Source organism: Hesperophylax consimilis, chromosome 20, assembly GCF_061612785.1.
Source record: "Hesperophylax consimilis isolate HC1 chromosome 20, BYU_Hcon_1.0, whole genome shotgun sequence".
Classification (NCBI taxonomy): domain Eukaryota; kingdom Metazoa; phylum Arthropoda; class Insecta; order Trichoptera; family Limnephilidae; genus Hesperophylax; species Hesperophylax consimilis.
In genome coordinates, this window is record NC_142855.1 from 32,762,215 (window position 1) to 32,764,617 (window position 2,403).

A 2,403-nucleotide genomic window follows, 5' to 3' on the forward strand; every position below is an offset into this window, starting at 1 on the left:
ATGAAAAAGGTTTTTCTCCGGTATGGGTGCGCAAGTGTAGTTCTAACGTTGATTTATGAGAGCAGGAGTAGGTACAGTAGTGACAACGGTGTCGCTTTTCCCCAGGATTGGCCTTCAATCCTGAAAAAGATTACGTACAAAGCTAAGTAAGCATAAAGACAGTAAATTCATATAAACGCTTAAAGTGTAAGAAGCTCGATATTTAGCAAACAATTAATATATTTTACCCGCTGTTTGGATAATTCCTTCGTAGCCTTCTAAACATTCCTTCTTGGCATCTGGGAGGACTTTGTCAATTTCCGAAAAAGGAATTCTCCCTCCACACTTTTCTTGTGTTCCTGGTTCTTGCTTGATGGTAACAGACCCCACATTAAATCTATCTAAAAAAAAAACAACATTACGTACATGCCGATACGAATGGCATTCATCAATTCATATCAATATATTCAACAACACAATCCAGTCCATTCATTTGCTACCTTTTATTTACACCTGTACCTTTATTTGAAGAAAACTGGTATGTGATAATTAAATACATTAAAGAAATTTGGCTTACCCGCTCTTTGGTGAATTCTTTGAGGGAGCTCAAAGCATTCCTTTTTAATACCAGGAACCTCGATATCAATTTCAGGATATGAAATTTCATTTGTTTTGATGGTGACTCCCTCTAGACTCGAAGGCTCCGTTGAACCCATTTCACCTGTTGAGAGAAAATACTAAGTTATAAAATACAATTTCGGTTTTTCACGTGATTTTATTAATATGGTAACGCTCGCATTGTGCACGTCTCTGTGAACCGTTCATAGTCAATGTCTACTTGTTTAGAACGGGTCATTGGAAAAACGGTTCTTATGTGGAACGATCTACTTTACATAAACTAAAAAGGAAAGGATGACATTTCAGAGAATACGTGTGTGCAGATGAAATATTAATACAACAGTGCATACCTATCGATGTTAGTATCAAGCTAGAAACGAAACGCACGAGACGAGGATAGCAATTCAAAGAATGTGTGCGTACGGATGAAATAGCTGTATTATCAACAGCCCACCCCCGCAAGCCAACAGCGAGCAGCGTAGTAGAATACAACGTACTACTACGTATCACTATGGTTGTCATTCCTACACACACGTGTTTCTACGTTCCCTATCTTGCTTTGCTTTTTTTTCGATACACACTAATTCCGGGTAGCCAAAAGCCTTGAATAATTTAATTTATATAAATTATAAGTGATTTGTGTATTTTAACGAATGAACGAATGAAAGAGACTCCATCGTATTTATTTTTTGCTCCAGAATGATTTTGCATTTCTCAAAAGCACAGGAAGGTGCTCTGGCATCTTTTTTTTACAAAAAAAGATCCCAGAGCGAAGGCCATACACTAAAAATAAAGATATTATATGCACGGTGGTGACATATATCCTAATATAAAAATCACAATATTATATAGCAATAAAGTTACAAAATATATATACTTACTGAACCAATTTAAAATTACAAATTAAATCTAATTGAATTACAAATATTAATAAAATCTTTCAAGTCTTTCATGCATTATTAGGTTGTAGTGGTTTATCAACCTCCTGAACAAATTCGCTGTTTTTCTCGGACAGTAAATAATAGGTATAAACAGGTATACAGGTCGCGGAAATCTCCGACTATGTACGACTAGGTACTCTTCAACCTCGCTTTAAGGGACGATACATATCGTTATCAGGATCAGGTAATGAACCTACGACTGGCTCAGGATATCTGCTCGTTCAAGGCCGTACATCAGTTTATAGAGACCGTCCGTGGTAAATTATTCGGTAGGTAGCGGAGTGCCGGCCACCAATTAGTTGGTTTATGATTTGTATATCCAGTAAGAGTTCCACGGTGTCTGTAGATAGTTCGCAGATAGGGATGCCGTAATAGGTGTGAGCGAGAAAGTATTCGGGGTCGCGCGGTTTCGTCCCGTTTCACTATTAGTTATGTACCACAAAGACAAAGAATTACCTGAATTGTTGTCGGAAACAGATTCAGGACATTCTGTTTTTATAAAAGGATAGTCTATATCAATTTCAGTAAGCATCACCGGAATACTCTCTTCCGCACTTGTGCCTGGTTCTAACTTGATGGCGGTGGAATCCATGCTTTTTCTTAAAGATGTGATAATTCTGTTTTACTTTAACTTTATATGGAGGTTACAGGATTTATTGTGTACAAATTGATGAAAGAAGTAAAGCTGAATAGCATAAACAATAAAAAATGACAGCCAGCCAGAAAAAAAAATTATCCACAGAAGAAGTAAATAATTTTCGAGCTCATGATGAAATTTAAGTGTTGCCATTTTAAATCTTCAGCCACTTGAAACTAGATTATTCTTGGTTTATCCTGAAGATATTACGAACAAGTATTTAAGTAA

General features: G+C 36.5%; 1 protein-coding gene across 1 annotated transcript; it reads right to left on the bottom strand.

The window, feature by feature from the left end:
• Positions 1 to 213: 213 nt before the first annotated feature.
• On the bottom strand, positions 214 to 2,200 carry LOC149414571 (uncharacterized). The gene is made up of 3 exons (XM_089644237.1): positions 1,995 to 2,200; positions 557 to 700; positions 214 to 380 (listed from the first exon to the last, which is right to left on the bottom strand). The coding sequence occupies exons 1-3, from the start codon at positions 2,128 to 2,130 to the stop codon at positions 214 to 216; spliced, it is 447 nt and encodes a 148-aa protein (XP_089500363.1). The 5' UTR covers positions 2,131 to 2,200.
• Between the last annotated feature and the right edge of the window lie 203 nt (positions 2,201 to 2,403).